The 16,523-nt window shown below is 58.9% G+C and overlaps 1 protein-coding gene across 1 annotated transcript; it reads right to left on the bottom strand.

The window, feature by feature from the left end:
- Positions 1–1,120: 1,120 nt before the first annotated feature.
- LOC148810725 (nuclear RNA export factor 1-like) lies at positions 1,121–15,711 on the bottom strand. Its single transcript, XM_088908957.1, is given in 22 exon segments — positions 1,121–1,487; positions 1,779–1,839; positions 1,922–2,104; positions 2,216–2,288; positions 2,802–2,844; positions 2,958–3,073; positions 3,543–3,601; positions 4,311–4,418; positions 4,610–4,665; positions 5,410–5,478; positions 5,833–5,869; positions 10,017–10,126; positions 10,278–10,385; positions 10,802–10,890; positions 10,984–11,053; positions 11,435–11,478; positions 11,481–11,514; positions 11,598–11,702; positions 12,131–12,214; positions 12,862–12,991; positions 13,112–13,322; positions 15,442–15,711. Coding segments are annotated over 22 exon segments (1,863 nt in total). The 5' UTR covers positions 15,476–15,711; the 3' UTR covers positions 1,121–1,448.
- Between the last annotated feature and the right edge of the window lie 812 nt (positions 15,712–16,523).

Raw genomic sequence — 16,523 nt, 5'->3', positions numbered from 1 at the left:
GACCGGAAGCCAGTGCAAGGACTCTAGGACAGGAGTAATGTGATCGCTTGCACTGGACCTGGTCAGGATTCTGGCTGCCGAATTGTGGACAGACTGCAGTGTGTTCAATGCGGATTTAGATACCCCAGCGAGTAGAGCCTTACAGTAGTCAATTCGAGAGAACACAAAATGTGTCGATCAGCTTTTCAGCCACAGTTAGTGATAAAGTTCGACTGGTATGGAAACCCCAAACAGCGGTTGAAGCAGAGGGCCAGACAGCACCAGTCTGTCTCGAGAGCCCTGTGAATATTGGCATCTTTCTACATGCCCTAAAATTCACTCACACGGCCCTTTTCCTTCAGTCTTCGGTCAAGACTGAAGGTGCTCAGTTCCTTTAAACCACAGCCAGTCAAGCCTGGCCCTTCAAGGCAAGCTCGACCAGACACTTCACACGGTTATCAAAGAGGTCCGCAGCACCTGCTTCACGAGTCTAATTACTGACAGGAGGTCTGTTGTCCTGCAGAGGTACGGACTGGAATGACCAAGCTGGCGGGCCCTGCTCTGAACCGCCTTCCCGAGATGTTTTCAGGGCAGAATCTGATCTCGTCGGTCTCTTCTTCCTCTGTGGTGTCATTCCCCCTTCACAGCACACAGAACCCCCATGACCCCCCTACAGCAGGACTCAGACACCACCTCTAAATCACCAGTTTCTAAAGATTAGGAGCAACGTTACCATGATGAAGTACGGAGAGACCTGGGCCACTTCTGTTAATTGAACAGATCACTTGCTCAATGAATCCGTATCACACCGGAATAACCACTGTTCACAAACAGGTGACCTAGAAGAGCACCAGGGGACGGGGCTGGAGACCCCCGATTCGGGGTGACTTGTAAAACTAACTGGACTGACTCCACACTACCGAGAGACTCACTCAAACACCATCAGATATCCAGCTCTGCTGTGTTTGCTTCTCATCTGTCCTCGCAGGATCCTCTGCTGCCCTCAGCTGGTGTTCCTGCCGCTCTACAGCGCAAGGATTCTGCACACTTGTGCGCACTGCACTTTTCACCTTTGTGCAAATGTACAACTGGACACTTCAGACGTTCACCTCAGATAAAATCACCAGCAAACAGCCTCTGCTTTCCATTTCTCAGTTTCTTTTATTTCTGTTCAAGATGTGCACTTATAAAATCACACTATTAAAGCCAAAACGCAGGAAACTCAGAGCGCCAGGTCAGCCGGGGGAGACTGGCTGTTTAATAGCGGTAACGGTGAGTATCTACAGACAGGCGGGGGCAGGCCTGTATTGAAGCTTCTGCTGAGGTCACAGGTTCACAGTCAACAGTTCTGTTTAGGGAAGGTTTTTTTAAAAAACGAAAAGGTAATATAAAAACAACAGGACGTAGTTCCATTTCTTCATGCTGTGGCGTCACGACCACAGTCATCATTTACAACACCCTTCTCCTCTTCATTTCATGAAAGCAGCTGGAGGGATCTTGTCTTGAGCCTGGAGAGAGAGAGAGCGTGAGTCAGAGAGAGAGGAGGCACGCAGGGGTCAGGCGGAGGGGGAGAGAGAGAGAGAGAGGAGGCATGAAGGGGTCTGGGAGAGAGAGAGAGAGAGGAGGCATGAAGGGGTCTGGGAGAGAGAGAGAGGAGGCATGAAGGGGTCTGGGAGAGAGAGAGAGGCACGCAGGGTTTAGAGAGAGAGGGTCGCAGGAGTCAGGGAGAGAGAGAGGAGGTAAAATGGAGACCCAGAAGCTGTGGACTCTTATTTCAGCACAGTGAGAGACAGACTCACTTTCAGCTGTGTGAAGATGTGTGCGGCTCTGTTGAAGTCCCACTCGTTGTCCTGTAGACACCTGGAACAGACACACAGTCAGAGCTTTATTCATCGGGAGGAGCACACCACGTCACACTGCGTGTCCTGCTGCAGATACGCACTTCTGAGACCACTCCAGGTTCATGCCAGACTGCAGGGAGAAGGCGTTCAGCATCTCCTGCTGGGCAGCAGACAGCGTGGGCACCGGGCTGCTGGAGGGCGTGGGCGCCGGTGTGGCAAACGCCTTGCGGATTTCTTCCGTCGTGGCGTTCCTTACGAAGAGCTGGTCGTTCACTATGCAGAGCCTGCAGAGAGAGAGAGAGAGAGAGAGAGAGAGAGAGAGTCACTCTGCACAGCCTGGACAAGAGGGGCAACCATGAACTCTCTCGATCAGCACAGAGAGGGAGGGAACTCACCCCGCGTTCCCTGCAGGTACTGCAATGAATGCTCTGGAGAAGGCTCTGACAGAGTCTCTGGACTTTCCATCCACTGAGAGAGGCCGAAGGAGAGAGAAACAGGGTCACTACAGCCTGCAGCGTCTTTGACTGCTCTGTCAGTGTCAGTGGAGTCTGATGAATAACTAATCCAACTCCCAGACCAGTCCAGCCTGCAGAGTCTCAGACTGCTCTGTCAGTCAGTGGAGTCTGATTATAATCCCAGTGAAGAACTAATCTAGCTCCCAGTCCAGTCCAGCCTGCAGTGTGTCAGACTGCTCTGTCAGTGTCAGTGGAGTCTGATGAATAACTAATCCAACTCCCAGACCAGTCCAGCCTGCAGAGTCTCAGACTGCTCTGTCAGTGTCAGTGAGTCTGATTATAATCCCAGTGAAGAACTAATCCAGCTCCCAGTCTAGCCAGTCCAGTCCAGCCTGCAGTGTGTCAGACTGCTCTGTCAGTGTCAGTGGAGTCTGATTATTATTTACATTAGTAACAAACGAAGCCTGCAGACTCCCGACTGCTCTACCCTCCCTCGTTCAGTGAAACAAGTGAATCGAACACACACCTTCTTTAAACACCCCGCTGACTGTGAAGGACAGCAATGTGTTCTGTAAAAGAAGAGAAGAGGTAAACAGTTTAATAGTTAACCTTCGGAGGCAGGATGCTGGCAGAAAGAGAGAAGTGGGTGATTCTCTGGGGGGGCGACAGGGGGTCTGCTCACCGTGTAGGTGTTGACGTCCACCACGAAGCAGTTGATGTCATGCTGTGTCTTGGGGAGCTCATTCAGGAAAGCCACCACGTTTAACCTTGTGTGCTTCAGCAGGCGGAACCGCATGGCTAGGGGGAGAGGGGCAGGGGGGACTGATTAAGCAGCGCACACTCAAATAAGGGCCTGGTGCCTCCTGGGTCAGAGCACATCAGCACTGTACTGCCCTGATGCACGGTAACACGCTGTTCCCCGCCCATAAACACTCACTCCGAACCCACAGTTTTTAGTTCTTACTGTCTGCTGTAAAACTGCAAAATGTTTTCAAGAAATCTCACTACCATTTACTGTGTTTTTTCTTATGTGGGGATTTACATTTCTAACAATACATGTTCCTTTTTTTAATTTAAACTTCCATGTGTGCATGTAGGAACACACTGTCTTTCACAATAATGACCTTCATGCTGATCACGCAAAAGACCAGTTTAAAAACCGGTCTCTGAGTACAGCAACTTATTCTAAAAGAACATCCAGGGGCAGTCCTGACGCAGCCCTGCTCTGGGGTGAGGGGTGAGGGGTGAAAGGTGAAAGGGTACTCACTGGGGTCCTTCAACCTCTTGATGTTGCGGCTGTCCTTCAGGTAGTCGCCCAGACTGCTCCTGCAACACGAGCACACACACACTCACACCACACACAACCCTTCTGGGAGGCAGACAGTCATTTTAAAGCAGTGGTTCCCCATGCAGGTCCACACACCTGCGGGCTTGTGCTCCAGCCGAGCCCTCAGTTACACAGTCAAACCCTTCACTGACTTAATAATAATAACAACAGGACTGGGAACCACTTGTAAAGCAAGCTGCCCCTCTCCTGGGGCAGAACAGTACTGAACTGGGAAGGCTCTGGAGTTCTCAGCTAGTTCCCTCTGCCTGCCTGCTGCTCCTTGCTTCCTTTAGCACATTCTGTCCGTTTTCTGACACCTCTGCCGCCAGCCCACTGTGCCTGCTGCAGGAGACACCCCGCAGTGGGCTCAAGAGGGCTCGCACGCAGGCGGGTGGGTGTCTGGAACAGGGTTAAACCCCGGGATCATCAGGTAACTGATCAGTTACTACAAGTTAGACAAGCTGGTTTTACATGTTTGTAACCTTGCTTAAGTTCTTATATCTGTGATTCTACGAGTCTTGCTTAAAAATGAAATGTTTTGCCTGCAAGACTTCAGCAAGGCCTTGTCCACAGCACACTAGCGCCTCCCTGTGACTAGCTGGGGAGCCCCTTATCCTCCCTGAGGCCTGAGCGCTGCTCTCCACAGGGTCTTTGCCCTCAGTGCACTAGCGCCCCCTGCAGGGCTGGCAGCGGGACATGCAGCTGTACCTGGAAGGGTTCTGGGAGGAGTTCGGGATGCTGATGGAGAACGAGGCCCCGTCGTGATAGGCATCCAGGAGGGGCTGTCTGTCGGCTGTGTCATACACACTGTAGTACCTGGGGGAGAGAGGACTCTTGTTATTACACACTATAGCAGGTGGGAGAGAGGAGGAACTCTCTGAAACACCCCAGAGGAAACACAGACTCTCCCTGCCCTGCCCAAGCTATCGGAACACAAGGTCCACTGCACACAGCATGGACACGGCATGCAAGCACACCACCACACACAGCGCCGCTGGTACACTTACTGCTGCAGGAAATGCAGGATCAGACACTTGACTTCATCCGAACCGAAGTAACTGCCCTGAGGGGGGAGAGAGCAAGGAGGACAGGTGAGAGAGGAGAGCCGCGTCCCCAGCACACGTCAGACAGGTGAGAGAGGAGAGCCGCGTCCCCAGCACACGTCAGACAGGTGAGAGAGGAGAGCCGCGTCCCCAGCACACGTCAGACCGGTGAGAGAGGAGAGCCGCGTCCCCAGCACACGTCAGACAGGTGAGAGAGGAGAGCCGCGTCCCCAGCACACGTCAGACCGGTGAGAGAGGAGAGCCGCGTCCCCAGCACACGTCAGACAGGTGAGAGAGGAGAGCCGCGTCCCCAGCACACGTCAGACAGGTGAGAGAGGAGAGCCGCGTCCCCAGCACACGTCAGACAGGTGAGAGAGGAGAGCCGCGTCCCCAGCACACGTCAGACAGGTGAGAGAGGAGAGCCGCGTCTCCAGCACACGTCAGACAGGTGAGAGAGGAGAGCCGCGTCCCCAGCACACGTCAGACAGGTGAGAGAGGAGAGCCGCGTCCCCAGCACACGTCAGACAGGTGAGAGAGGAGAGCCGCGTCCCCAGCACACGTCAGACAGGTGAGAGAGGAGAGCCGCGTCCCCAGCACACGTCAGACAGGTGAGAGAGGAGAGCCGCGTCCCCAGCACACGTCAGACAGGTGAGAGAGGAGAGCCGCGTCCCCAGCACACGTCAGACAGGTGAGAGAGGAGAGCTGTGTCCCCAGGTATGCCGATATCGAGACATGGTGTCCAATATTGGATTCCCGCAGGTTACCTTGCAGGGTGGTAGCGTGGTGGGGGCCTCCACATCGAAGGCGATGGGGCGGGGCAGGAGATGGCCATCCTGGGAAGACAGAGGGACAGAGAGACAGGGGAGAGGAAATAGGGACACGGGGTGGAAGAGAGGAAGGAAGAGGAACACTGTGAGTAAGAAATATCCACTCGCTCCCCCGACAGCCTAGCAGAGGGCTTCAAGAAAAGCCAGACGCAGATCTGGATGTGTGCTGTTGTGATCCGTCCCTGACGGCGGCGCTGAGGCCCGCTCCAGCTAGCGATCGGACAAGAGCCCTAGGGTGAAGCCTGGAGAGACTCCGGGCGCTCGCCAGTGTCCGAAGGGATTCCGCACACACAGCTATGGCTGGCCAGCCCTCTGCCGTCACTAACTACCGAACGCAAAGACAGACAAAGTGGGTCTTACCAGCTTCAGCAGCCTGGGGAACCTCTCCCTGACAGCGCTGTCAAACATTCAAGAGAAGAGAAGAGAACAGTGTAAAGCACTTGCTCTCGGCGCAACACCCACAGAAGCCCGATGCCTCCGTACGTCCACCCCCCCTCTCCCTCCCCCGCCCAGGCCCGCTGCCCCACGGCCACGCCCGGTCGTCGGCCCGGGGCTCGTCTCTGACCGCCTGCATGGGCGAGCAGTCACCAACTCCCCGCCTTCCTGGAGGGGGCGCCCCCGCGGCCCAGCTGGCAGGAGTGGTGTACAAAGCGGACGGGGGGCTAGGGGGGGAGAAGGGCTGGGGCCGTGGGAACTTACCTCGGGCTGCGCCCACTGCTGCCGGGGGCTGTGTTAGTTTGTGGTGGTGGAACAGGCACTCTCAGCACAAAGACCAGCTGCCTCGCTGCACACGCGGCCCCCCGTATGACCTGCCCCGGTTATCTCCATCTGCGCCTGCAGTACAGCCCCCAGCGCGTGTGGGACCTGCCCTGTCAGGATCGGCCCGGCCCCACGCGCCGGGGGACTGAATCACCCGCCGATCGGAACAGCACAGGTCTCACACTCCACCCAACCCCCCCCACCCGCGATCTACTTACCCAGCTCCTACTCACCTTCCCCACACGCAGAAACACACCACACAGAGAGGGGCAGGGGAGGGGCGGGGCTCACACAACGACAGGGCGCTACCGTTATCGGGGGTCACGGTTATCAGGGCCTCTAGACCCGTGATTCTCCAGACAACCAACTTCCCTTGGCTACAGCAGAGGGTGGCAGCCACTGGCTCTCCACTGCTGGACTGCACAATGCAAATTCAGGGCCAGATGGCCCAGTGGATCAGGTCCAGTCCTGTCAGACCAGGAGGACAGCTGGGCCGGTGGTTCAGGTCCAGTCCTGTCAGACCAGGAGGACAGCTGGTCCGGTGTTCAGGTCCGGTCTTGTTAGACCAGGAGGACAGCTGGTCCGGTGGTTCAGGTCCGGTCTTGTTAGACCAGGAGGTACCCAGCAGGGTCCCCCAGCTCTGCCCGAGTAAAGGACTGAACCCCCTTGTGCTATGTCCTTCTGATTAGACGTCCAGCTGAGACTCTACAGCAGCTGATCCCCCTCCAGGCTCTGTATTTGACTCGTACTGCTACTTAAGGCCTGACTGCTGGGAGAGCTGCAAGCCCTGGGGACTTCACAGTGGCCAGAGAGGAAAATCACTGGGCTAGACAAGAGCCGTAGGCTGAGCAAGGAACACTGGTCAGCTGGGTCTAATGGAGGGGTCAGAAGAAACAATGTCAGAGAACAGGAAGCCGGGTGGGTGACCTGTTCTGATCTCAGACACGTGCAGTCACACACACGCCACAGTGGCAGCAGGCCGAGCAGGCAGAGCCAGACAGCTGGGTCGTTAACAGGACAGCGTGATCTGCGGCGAGGCCCACAGAGCGAAGGTGTGTGATGAGAGACAGGGGCATAGCTGGTGGAATGAAGTCTTCTAGACACAGGACAAAACACAGGTAGAGTTTACAGACAGCATGCAAGAGAAGGCTGTGGAGTTTTGCAGGTAGGATAAGGGAGAGGGTGGAGCCTTACAGACAGCACACAGGAAAGGGCAGAGCTCTACAGACTGCAGTCAAGAAAGGGGCGGAGCTTCAAAGAAACCGCCTACATGAGAGGGGCGGGGCTTTACAGAGACACACTGGAGGGGCAGAGCTTTACAGGAAGGCCCAATGGAGAGGGGCGGGGCTTTTAAAAAAGATGACTTCTACAAAGACAGAGGCAGGAGGACAGAGAAAAGGCAACCACAGCTCACATCTCACACAGTGCAAGAAGTATGATACCCCTCTGTCCGGACAGAGAGGAGGGGAGCTCTTCTGCAGATGGAGAATAGGGGAAGAGGGCACAGGTGGCCGAAAGGGAGAGGCAAAAGAGGAGTAGGGTCCCACAGACTGGCGAGCGCTGCACCCTCTGAGCACCGGCAGGCCGTGCCCCATCTGTCACCCCGGCTGACTGCCCGACCGCACCTCCAGGACAAGGGCAGCGCACTCTTGTCGGGAGCTGACTCAGCGACAGTTTGGAAAGGAAGCTCCTGCAAAGTCAGGCTTGAGTTCGTTCGGCTGTCTTAATAGAAAGTAGGATGTGTGTATGCTCATCCTACCAACTGGAGGTTTTTCACCCAGAGGGAAAAACTGTGCCCCTTTACGGTTGGCACTGAGCTTCGCCGCCTGCTTCCTTCCTGCTTCAAGGCGAAACGTTTCCGACACGGGGGACCCAGCGGGACCCAGCCTGGCTCTGGGGGAGACGGCAGGCTACAGAAAAGCGCTGGCGCGCATGAGGGGCGCCCGCGATTGCGACGCCCGCCGGGATCGCCCGACAGCCGGGCGGGCTGGTCCGAGCCGCCGCAGGCGAGGCGAGCTGGAGACGGACGTGGGCGCTGCTCCCTGGGGCCTCCCGCCCTGCTCTCTGGACCCCGGGGGGGGTGGGGCGCACTGGCGGCCAGCTGCACGGCTGTGCCTGTCTTAGGTCGTCCCAGAGGCTCCGACTCGAGGAGGGATCTTACCCGTCACTGGCTAACCAGCCTTCGTCACTGGCCAATCGCACCGCAGGACTCCAGGGAGAGGGCAGGGAGGGGCCTTTCCCGCTCTGCTCCAGAAACACCGCTCGTTCCAAGAGGTCAAAGGAAAAAAAACAGTTTCCCGGAAGTGGAAACGGCACTCCGGGTGCAGGAGCCCAGCTGTTCCTCACTGCGCACGCAGTCTCCCGGCGCGGCGCGGGGGCGGGGGCGGGGCGGGGCTCGGCCTGGCGGCGCTGCGGAGGGCACGGCGCTCACACTGCGGCCCTGAACACCGACACTGCCGCTGAGCAAGGAGCCAGGACCAGCTGGGGGAGACGGACTCGGACAGGGACGCGGAACTGCCACAGGCAAGCACACTCTCACACACACGGGGGCCGCCGACAGCACGTGGTGCTTTAGGACTCTGAAGATTCGGGGTTCAGTCTTCATCGCGATGCTCCCTGCTGTGCGGGGTGTCAGCAGGAGGCCTGTTACTCTCTCCTTGGTGATGCAGACTTCGCCAGCCACAGGCCCCCTGTCTAAGGACCCAAGTCTTGGAGTTCACAGACCCCACAGGCCCCAGGTCCCCTGTATCATTCAGTTCAGGGACCCCACAGGCCCCAGTTCCCCACTGTGACTGGGGTTACAGGCCCCAGGTCCCCTCTGTGACTGGGGTTACAGGCCCAAGGTCCCCACTATGACTGGGGTTACAGGCCCCACAGGCTCCAGGTCCCCACTATGACTGGGGTTACAGGCCCCAGGTCCCCACTGTGACTGGGGTTACAGGCCCCACAGGCCCCAGGTCCCCACTGTGACTGGGGTTACAGGCCCCAGGTCCCCACTGTGACTGGGGTTACAGGCCCCACAGGCCCAAGGTCCCCACTATGACTGGGGTTACAGGCCCCACAGGCCCCAGTTCCCCACTGTGACTGGGGTTACAGGCCCCACAGGCCCCAGTTCCCCACTGTGACTGGGGTTACAGGCCCAAGGTCCCCACTATGACTGGGGTTACAGGCCCCACAGGCTCCAGGTCCCCTCTGTGACTGGGGCTACAGGCCCCAGGTCCCCTCTGTGACTGGGGCTACAGGCTCCCTAGCTCAGAGGCCAAGCAGGAGCCCCCCAGCAGCCCTGGACTGCCCGTCCACGCGCTCCCCTCGGCCAGGGCCCTGTCTCTGTGCGAGCCGCGCGCTGCATCAGGGTTGAGTCTCTCAGACCTGGAGCAACTCAGAGCCAAACAGTAAAAGAACAAGACAGCAGCCCCCTGCCGCCTGGTCTCCATGGGCACAGTCGCCAGGACGCCGCCACAGCTGTGCCTGCAGCACTGCGCAGGACCCTACGCGCTCCTGAGGGCGGGGTCAGAGCCCTGCCGATCAAGACGGACGGCCATGCAGCCTGTAGTCACAGCAGAGCCCCGTGGGAGCTCCCTGCGGGTCTGGGCCAGCCCGTCGCCTGGCCTCCTCTCCTCCCCCGTTCTCCCCAGGTCGGGGTGTCTGTGGGCCAGTGGGCACAGAACAGCACCGGTTCTGGCCAGCTGGTGTCCCCCCCGCACGAACCCCACCCCCCCCGCCCCGCCCCCGCCCCCGCCCCCGCCCCCGCCCCTGCCCCTGCCCCTGCCCTGCGGCGCACTGACCTGATGTAGGTGGACTGGTCCTTGAAGTGGTTGCACAGGGGGTTGCGGTCCAGCCACAGCTCCTCCAGCTTGAACCCCTTGATCTTGTCCAGCTCGCGCTCCGTCTTCAGCTGCGGGGCACACAGGCACACAGGCACGCACGCGCGCACACACACACGCGCGCGCACACACAAGGAGTTAGGGCAGAATCCAGCGGCTCAGGCGCGGCGCAGCCTCGCGGCTAGGCGCCGTGGCGAGGAGCGGAGCGGAGGGGGGGCTCACCTCGTTGTGCGACAGGTTGAGGATCTTCAGCGTGGGCACCCTGCCCACCAGCTCGGCCATGTCGTCCAGCTTGTACAGCCTGTTGTTACTCAGATTGAGGGAGACGAGCTGGGAGAGAGAGACGAGGACGCGGCGTCGTTAGCTGGTCTCGCCATCCGCACTCTTTCCCGAGCGGCGCGCCACTCCCCGATGGCAGCACGCACGGGGAAGAGCGCTCTGTCTCTCGGGACCGGCTGTGGGTGAACTGGGAGAGCTGTGGCCTGCGATCAGGCTGCTCGGTGACGGGGGGGGGGCTGTGCGTGCGAGCGGCCGGGCTCGGCGCCGGGACACGCTGGTTTTTAACGAGTCCGCAGCGCAGGAGCCCTCATGCGGACGACACGTCCTGCCTTGGGAATTCCAAGACGCCCAGTCCCTCAGGCTCTGCAGCTGTGCCGGTTACGAAGCAGCCCTCCCTCCCTCCCTCTCCCCCTCTCCCCCTCTCCCCCCGGGCTGGGCGCGGTCACGCGCCTGCTGCTATCGGTTACCTCTGGAATGTTCTCCTCGATGATCTTGTTGACAGCCTGCATGCAGTTCTTCCTGTTCAGGATGACCTCGATGTTGTGGGACAGCAGGTCTGAGAGAGAGGAAGTTGTGAGTATCTTGCAGAGACGCACGACGACCTGACCGGAACGCAGCTCTGACACAGCGCTGGGTGTGCAGTACGTACCTGGGTCTGTCCGGATGCTGTTCAAGTCAAGCGCTTGCTGGGGTGCATCGAAACGTTTGCTCATGCATTGCTGAAAAAGGACAGAAATACTCTCAGTCTACACTGAGCCCTCACTGTGTGTGTGCAGGTTAGCACATAGTCTGTCTGTCTCCCATCCCCCAGCCCATTCACCCACCCAACAGTCCCTGTCTCCTGGCCCTGTCCACCAGTCACACCAGCCCTGCCCACCAGCCTGACTCCCAGCTCGAGCCCCACCCACCAGTCACACCAGCCCTGCTCACCAGCCTGTCTCTCCCAGCCCAAGCTCCACCCACCCGTCCCCTGGCCCCGTCCACCAGCCTGTCTCTCCCAGCCCGAGCCCCGCCCACCCGTCCCCATCTCCTGGCCCCTGCCCACCGGTCACACCAGCCTGCCCCCCAGGCCTGGCTCTCAGGGTGCCAGCGCGCCTCACCTTCATGTGCTCCAGGTCCTCGGTCTTGAGCTCGCTCTGGATGCTGGGGGGGGCGGGGAGGGGTTCATGATGACGGAGACCTGTAAGCAGCAGTCAGACAGCGGCTGAGTCAGCGGGGGGCCCGGCAGTCTCTCCAAGAGCCGGGGCTGCGGACAGCACCTACCTTGTACCCGTCGGTGTCCGTGATCTTGCGCGACACCTTGGACAGGGCGTTGGCCGTGGTAGCGTCCTCTATATAGAACATGGCTTTGTTGCCCTCGCAGTGGTACTGAGGAGAGAGGGGGGGCAGTGAGTTGGGGGGGGTCTCAGGCAGCTGTGCCAGGAGTTAGGGCCCGATTCCTGGAACTAGGAGAAAACACTGGCGATTCCTGACAGTGTCTCCTTCTACACACCTCATCACCTAACCCTAACTCCACCCTACGGAAATACCAGGACACCGGCCAGTGCAGAACTCCTGACAGCTCCCTCCCACGTTCGGAAGTAGCCGGACTCGAGTCTGGCAGCAAAGGTCATTATCTAAGCTGACCAAGGGGGCGAGAGGGACTGTGGCCAGCTGGTCACCCTTCCTCTGCACAGTGACACAGAGGCTGCAGGTGAGGTGTGACAGGATGTTTGCAGCGAGCTGTGACGAGACACACGTGACTCTCACTCCTGGCACCCCCACACTGGGCAGGCACTCTCGGCACCGTCACCTACCTGCACTGGGGTGAAGGGCACCGTGCACAAGTTCTGCAGGGCTGTGATGAGCCAGGTCTTCTCGTACTTCTTTCCATACGGGATCTGGAGAAGAAGGCAGAGGGATCTGAAGCTCTGCCCTCTGTGCCCCCCCAGTGAGGGACTGAGCCCCGTGGGGGTGTGGGACAGGGGTACTCACAGTCAGGTCTCTGAGCCACAGGGCCTGTGGGGGTGTGGGACAGGGGTACTCACAGTCAGGTCTCTGAGCCACAGGGCCTGTGGGGGTGTGGGGGTGTGGGACAGGGGTACTCACAGTCAGGTCTCTGTGGGGGTCTGGGACAGGGGTACTCAGAGTCAGGTCTCTGTGGGGGTGTGGAGTACTCACTGTCAGGTCTCTGAGCTACAGGGCCTGTGGGGGTGTGGGAGTGTGGGAGTGTGGGGGTCTGGGACAGGGGTACGCACAGTCAGGTCTCTGTGGGGGTCTGGGACAGGGGTACGCACAGTCAGGTCTCTGTGGGGGTCTGGGACAGGGGTACGCACAGTCAGGTCTCTGTGGGGGTGTGGAGTACTCACTGTCAGGTCTCTGAGCTACAGGGCCTGTGGGGGTGTGGAGTACTCAGAGTCAGGTCTCTGTGGGGGTGTGAGGTACTCACAGTCAGGTCTCTGTGGGGGTGTGGGGTACTCACAGTCAGGTCTCTGTGGGGGTGTGGGGTACTCACAGTCAGGTCTCTGTGGGGGTGTGGGGTACTCACAGTCATTTTGAACCAGCTCTTGCGGGGAGGGCCCCCTCGACCGGGCCGGTACGCCCCTGCGTTCCCGCCGCCCCTGTCGCGATCGTAGCGTTCGTCTCCACGTCGGTTGGGCCGCCCGCCGTAGGGGTTGCTGGAGAGACACAGCGACAGCGTCAGACGCCGTTCCTGGTCCACACGCGAGGCCGAGACCGCCCGGGTCGAGCTGGGGCGGCTCTGCCCGCTGCCCCTCAGCGGACAGGAAGACACTCACTATCTCCTGGCCGCGGCGCCGGCGCTGTCCTGCGAGCTGTCGTTCATGGCCACGTCCCCGTCGTCGTCCTCCAGGCGCGCCCGGGGCCCCAGGCCGGAGGCCCCCCCGCGGTGCCGCGGCCGCGCGAGCTGGTCCATGTGCATGCGGCCGCGGAACGGCCCCCGGCCCTTCTTGGTGCGGAACGTGGGGCCCCCGACTCGGTCGTCGTGCTCTGGAGGGCGGGAAGGGGAGAGCGTCAGCGAGCCCAGACAACCACAGGCCTGTTCCCCACACGGCCTCACTGACACACCTCCTGGAGTCCCAGGGGACTTCCAGAGCCTGGAGGGCAGGGAAGGGGAGAGCGCCAGCGACAACAGACAACCACAGAGAACCAAAGGCCTGTTCCCCACACGGCCTCACTGACACACCTCCTGGAGTCCCAGGGGACTTCCAGAGCCTGGAGGGGACTGGCACCCTGGGCACTCCAGTCCAGTGCCGGTCTCTATCACACAGAACCAGTGCTCTGGGGGCACTCCAGTCCAGTCCACTCCAGTCCCAGTCTCTATCACACAGAACCAGTGCTCTGGGGGCAGTACAGTCCAGTCCAGTGCTGGTCTCTATCACACAGGACCAGTGCTCTGGGGGCAGTACAGTCCAGTCCAGGTCTCTATCACACAGGACCAGTGCTCTGGGGGCACTCCAGTCCAGTGCAGGTCTCTATCACACAGGACCAGTGCTCTGGGGGCACTCCAGTCCAGTCCCAGTCCCACTCCCTATCACACAGAACCAGTGCTCTGGGGGCAGTACAGTCCAGTCCAGTGCTGGTCTCTATCACACAGGACCAGTGCTCTGGGGGCAGTACAGTCCAGTCCAGTGCTGGTCTCTATCACACAGGACCAGTGCTCTGGGGGCAGTACAGTCCAGTCCAGTGCTGGTCTCTATCACACAGGACCAGTGCTCTGGGGGCACTCCAGTTCAGTGCAGGTCTCTATCACACAGGACCAGTGCTCTGGGGGCACTCCAGTCCAGTCCCAGTCCCACTCCCTATCACACAGGACCAGTGCTCTGGGGGCAGTACAGTCCAGTCCAGTGCAGGTCTCTATCACACAGGACCAGTGCTCTGGGGGCACTCCAGTCCAGTCCCAGTCCCACTCCCTATCACACAGGACCAGTGCTCTGGGGTGCACGATTCTAAGGCTGTGAATCCGAGTGGTTTTACTGTATGAAAATGTTCTAAAGCAGGGAGTGTGCTTCACACTCACACACAGACTTCACACAGACCTTCGGCTTGTTGACTTCACACTGCTGCAGCTTCTGTCTCTTTGAAATCGCGCTGTCCATGGACACTGTGATACACTGTCACTGGATTAGCCCCGAGCGTCTGCACATTCTGGGAGCAGGATAACTAACTGATGTGCTACAGTATCAGTGAATCAAAAGATCTCTTTATTGGCCAAGTAAGTGTTCACTTACAAGGAATTTGACTTGGTGAGTTGCTCATACACTGTATACATACAAACACACCACTTATACACAGACACATAAAACACGACATACATTTCAGAAATTAAAGAAAAAACATATATTGCACTTCAAGAAGGTGTCGGAACTCTCCCTACGTGATAATCCCACACATATATACCTGTAAATGATAAATAAACTGTCCATAATAAATATCCACATACAGATAACATTATTATTGCACATAATACTGTGGTTGTAAACTAAATAATCAATATTCAATTTTGATTACCCAGTTTAAGTAATGTCCAGTGGTCAATGGAGGTGATTAATGAGAGTCACTGCCCGAGGAAAAGGCTGTTTTTGTGTCTTGGGCTCCTGGTGCCACCTGACCTAATCTTTCCCTGATGGGAGACATGGAGAGACAGGACGGCCAGGGTGAGAGGAGTCGGCAGCGATCCCGAGCGCTGGAGCCTGTGATCCTCTCGGCAGCGCGCAGGACCGGAGGGGCGACCACAGGGCAGCTACAGGGTAACAACAGCTGGAGCGGGGTCCCCTCTGCCCCGGGCCAGCGGGGGAGAACGACCTGCTCTTCCCAGCCCGTCTCCTGGTCTCAGTGTCGGTGTCACGGCTGCGAGGCGAGGACGGGGATGAAGACAGACGCACGCACAGGCGACCTGCGACGCTGGCCCTCCCGCTGAAAGCGCGTTACGGCACCGGACCGGACCGGAGCCGCGATCCGCGAAAAGACGAGAACACACCCGCACCGCGCGTCACGAAGGGCGCCTTCCTGAGATCTCGGCGGCCTGCAATCCGCCCTCGCCTCCCCAGCTGGAGGACGCAGGTCTCCATTTTGGCTGAGCTGGACAGGGAGAAGCTCCATCACTTACCGCTGTAGTACCGGCCCTCGTCCGCCATCGCCATGCTCCCCACGCACTCCACGCAAGAAAGCTCCCACGATCGCTCCCGGGAAGACTCGCACGGCCCGATAAGACTACCCTGCTGTGCTCATGCAATAATCCAGCCGACGAGCTACTGTAAAAACGTCCTGATCGGCGTTTCTTTTCTCTACCCGCACAACTGCGATCGCCTGGCTTTGGCGACACAAGCTGAGAGATCAACACTGCGCTTGTGCAATACGTCTCCGCCGCCCCGAGCCCGCAGAACTACAAGGGATCAGCTTCCGGTGACGCACTTCCTGTGTGTACAGACGCCCGGCTCCCTATATGGTAGCGAGCGGGGGTCCAGGGAGCTGGCGTCGCATAGCTGAGGTATAAAACACTTTTCAGACCCGAGGGGGCTCTGCGCAGTGATAAAAAAACACACAAGAACCCAGGGCGTCCGTGCGCAATCAGATGCCATCTCTCATGACTGCGAAGCTCTCCAGCTTCGCCAGCTGACACTGGCTGGCCACCAGTAAACCTTGTGTTGGGAATAATTAGCTTCGGGGAATTTGATGTCACTCGGACAAGACACGAGTGACAGAGGCACAGGGGGAGGAATCATCCAAGTGAAACCGAAGCCCAGGATGGCGCATGATCTGGCCGAGAGGAAGCCCACAAGCCCGGGGGGTCCGGAGGACCGGGGCAGACACCGCGCTGCCTGAGGAACCAAGAACCGAGCCCGAGCACTCCGTCACTTCCGGGACCGCCAGCAGCACCAGGAGCAAGGAGCTCAACAATACTAGTGGAACTGTACTGGGACTGGAGCTCCCAGTGGAACTGTACTGGGACTGGAGCCCCCAGTGTAACAGGACTGTCCTACTGGACCAGAGCCCCTAGTGTACCAGACTGTCCTACTGGACTGGGACCGGAGCCCCTAGTGTACCAGACTGTCCTACTGGACTGGGACTGGCGCCCCAGTATAACTATACTCCCAGTGTAACAGGACTGTCCTGCTGGACTGGAGCCCCCAGTGTAACAGGACTGTCCTACTGGACCAGAGCCCCTAGTGTACCAGACTGTCCTACTGG

The sequence above is a fragment of the Atractosteus spatula genome, assembly GCF_055471065.1.
Source record: "Atractosteus spatula isolate fAtrSpa1 chromosome 24 unlocalized genomic scaffold, fAtrSpa1.hap1 SUPER_24_unloc_1, whole genome shotgun sequence".
In the NCBI taxonomy this organism is placed as follows: Eukaryota; Metazoa; Chordata; class Actinopteri; order Semionotiformes; family Lepisosteidae; genus Atractosteus; species Atractosteus spatula.
Note: the sequence above shows the minus strand (reverse complement) of the source record. Positions and strands in the feature narration are given on the sequence as shown.